This window comes from Primulina eburnea, chromosome 18 (genome assembly GCF_022965805.1).
Source record: "Primulina eburnea isolate SZY01 chromosome 18, ASM2296580v1, whole genome shotgun sequence".
Taxonomy (NCBI): domain Eukaryota; kingdom Viridiplantae; phylum Streptophyta; class Magnoliopsida; order Lamiales; family Gesneriaceae; genus Primulina; species Primulina eburnea.
In genome coordinates, this window is record NC_133118.1 from 3,369,826 (window position 1) to 3,373,239 (window position 3,414).

General features: G+C 43.1%; 1 protein-coding gene across 1 annotated transcript; it reads right to left on the reverse strand.

The window, feature by feature from the left end:
• Positions 1 to 857: 857 nt before the first annotated feature.
• On the reverse strand, positions 858 to 1,981 carry LOC140819044 (uncharacterized). The gene is made up of 2 exons (XM_073179056.1): positions 1,798 to 1,981; positions 858 to 1,417 (listed from the first exon to the last, which is right to left on the reverse strand). The coding sequence occupies exons 1-2, from the start codon at positions 1,979 to 1,981 to the stop codon at positions 858 to 860; spliced, it is 744 nt and encodes a 247-aa protein (XP_073035157.1).
• Positions 1,982 to 3,414: the final 1,433 nt, after the last annotated feature.

Sequence of the window (3,414 nt, forward strand, 5' to 3'; positions counted from 1 at the left end):
ATTACACTGACCATTGCTAGGTAGATGTCTTCTCCGGATTTCATGGCTCTCCAAGCTTCAGTTGCGGAAAGCAGTGACTTCCGTTCCTTGGACTTGCCATGATACCCGACTTATGTTGATTAGGAGTCTGGAGTCTGACTTTCTTCCCTTTACAATCTACTATCGCATTGTTTCTTGCTAACCAATCCATCCCTAAGATGATGTCGAAATCGACCATGATCAACTGTATCAAGTCGGCACTAAAAGTCTGATTACTGATACTAATCTTACAATCTCTGTAAATTTCGTGAGTTTCAATGGCCCTACTTGTTGGTGTGACTATTCGAAAGGGCTCATTTAGTTTCTCGGGCTTACAACCTAACTTCTTACAAAATCTCTTAGATATAAAGGAATGGGTAGCACCACAGTCAAATAACGCATAAGCAGGCACTTGCTGAATAAATATGGTACCTGACACGAAATCGTTCGCATCGTCTTCCTCCTCTTGCGTGATGGCAAACACCCTGGCATTCAGTTTGTTCTCCCGTGGCTTATTGGCATTCATCCCAGAGTTTGACCCGTCTCCTTTACCTGGTCCACTTGTCCTGTTGGTGGTGTCTGGACACTCTGCCATATGGTGTCCTGGTTTCCCACATCCAAAGCAGACACCGGTCGCTCTACGACACTCTCCCAGGTGTCGTAAATGGCAAGTTGGGCAAGGCTTAATAACTTGGTAGCTTGCGGCAGGTGTAGGCCCCTTAGATGGCCCATTGGACTGGTTAGGCTTCTTGAAAGTCTGACTTCCATGCGATGACTGACTACTCATAGGCCTTTTTTTTCTTAAATTCCTTCTCCCTGCGCTGGATATCAGTTTCAGCTCAGATAGCTGCGCCCATCAGGTCGGAAAAATTTGCAGGTTGGTAGACTACTAGAGGTGATTGGATCATGCTGTTCCACCCTTTCTTAAAGCAGTGAAATTTCAGAACTTCGTCCGCCATGATTGCCGGAGCATAAGATCCTAGGGCATTGAACTGAGAGGTGTATTCCACAACTGACATGTCTGGAGCTTGACTGAAATTTTCAAACTCACTCAGTTTCTGCAGTTTGACCTTGGCTGGGTAATACTGTTTTAGAAAAGTTTCCCTGAAACGCTGCCACGTGATTGATCCTGCAGTTGTCATGGCTGGTGAGATTGCTTCCCACCACTTGCCTGCTCTATCCTCCAGGAAAAGCACAATCACGTCCACCTTTAGTACCTCAAGGACTTCCAACAGTCGCAACTGAGTCTCCACGCTTTTTAGCGAACTCTGGCTAACTTCAGGGTCGGCAGCGCCACTGAAAGTTGGACACCTGTTCTTGCGCGGTGACTCATAGTGGAACTTGACTCCGTTCTGTGGTGGAGGTGGTGGTGGTTGATTGGCATTCGAGTTTACTAACCCTTGCAGTTTCGTTGCCACGATGGTCGGCCTGGTTCAGACTGAACCCAGGTGGTGGTCCATTATCTCCTTCATTGGTATTGTTGTTGTTGTTAGCATAACGAGGGTTGCGGTTTTGTCTTGGTGGTCTACCGGCCATTTCCTACAATTTAAACGCTTCTAAGAATTTGATGTGTATAATGACATGATTGAATAATTAAGTTATGCTGGAACAACTGAGATTAATAAATAAACATAACTTTATTAATTTTTGAATGTAGATGAACCACTGAATGCAACAAATAGTACTGAAAGAAACAAATCGTACTGACTGAAATATAATAGCAACAATGGAAAGATAAACTCCTATTAATAAGAAAGGTCGCTAAGAAACTCTAATCACCTATCTCTTCATCCCCTATGGCAGCTATAGGCTCATCGATCTCTATCGGCTCCTCCTCTTCCGGTTCCTCCTCTGGCTCTTCCTCTTGCAGTATCTCCACCATATGGGTGAGCTGGGCGTTCTCTTCTGTGAGCTGTGCCACCTGTGCCTTAAGTCCCTGAATCTCCGCCTCAGCCACGTCCATCTCGTCGTTCCAATACTGCTGATACTGCAGATGATACTGTTTCTTCTGCTTGAGTTGGTCCTTTAGAGTTTCCACCTGTTAGGTCAGACGTTGGTTTACATACGCGAGGCTATTCATGGCCTCACACGAATTCTCCAGTCTCCTCTTACCCTTGGCATTCTGCTGTTTCTCCTCCTCCAGTTCCTTGCGATAACGCTTCGTATCATTTCGTAACTTTCCATGTTGATACTTGACCTGTTCTATGACATCTCTTAGGTCCATGTTATCACCTCTAACTAGCTCGCCCTGATAGATCGACTGGTTAAGGAGGACCTGAATCTCATCTTTCTCAGCGGCTAAGGTTTCGACCTCACTCCTCCTCTCACTCAATCTGGCTCTAAGTCGCTGAATCTGACGGGACTGATAGTGAAGGGCAAGCTCTTTCAGACGAATGGCAGCTTGGGCACGGGTGTGGGGTCTCATGGGAGTAGATGGAGCCATTTCCTGAAATCAAAATGGAAATGCTCAGGATCAGAAAGAGACAACATATAACAAAGGACAATATACAATATATATGAAATTTTCGAAATTTACATAAATATATTTTTTTCCAAAAGTGGAAAGTTTGGAATTAGACATATGGGTTCGAAGCATATGTCGAGAGAATTCCAGAATAATCGACGGAATCGAATTCGGAATTTCCTACGAGAAGTTATAGGGTCTACGAATATTTCCTAAAACAGCAAAAAGGACGTTTCGGAGGCCTAAACGGTGGAATTTCGCGACTTCAGCCCCTACCTCACGACAAAGTGGTGATTTCCACTTTTTGGACCGTTTCGGAGGGGATAGCATCGGCCTTTCTCAAAAATCCCACCGATTTTTTTTTTTTTTTGTAAAAATTTTCTCATTTTCCCCAATAGGATTATGAACCTGACGGCTCTGATACCACTTAAATGTCACGCCCCGAAACTCGGGATTGACATCGACGTTGTTTAACAATCACACAATCAAAACAATAAGTCTTTTGTAGCACTATATAAACCAAACTAGTTTATATATCATAATTTAAACGTAACAACAACTGTCTTTCCAAAACGAAATCCAAACGAAATAGTGATAAATGCAGAAGCGTCTTACAATTCATTAAATCAGAAAATTCGAAATAAAATCTATTACTAATCTTGTGAATCACCAGCCCCAAAACTGTTCGGACTCTTCGTCATCAACCTGTTCTTCGGACTTATCTGGGAAGGGAGAGTAAAGGGGTGAGTATTTTGGGAATACTCTGTAAATGGGGGATATTGAACACGACATAACAATTTTATAACATTTTCGAAACATACATATAAATACATCATTCTTTTCATAAACGTAACATCGTATCCGTAACATAACAACACTGCGATTTTTCACCTTTTACAGTTTACTGACGTCAGTCCCTAAGTTTTAATCCT

Bases quoted from the DNA above. Each gene is read 5' to 3' on its own strand.
- LOC140819044 (XM_073179056.1), bottom strand. From the start codon at position 1,981: ATGGACGTGGCTGAGGCGGAGATTCAGGGACTTAAGGCACAGGTGGCA. The intron at 1,418-1,797 runs GTGATTAGAGTT...CGAAACTGCAAG, and splicing joins CATAGGGGATGAAGAGATAG to GGTTAGTAAACTCGAATGCC.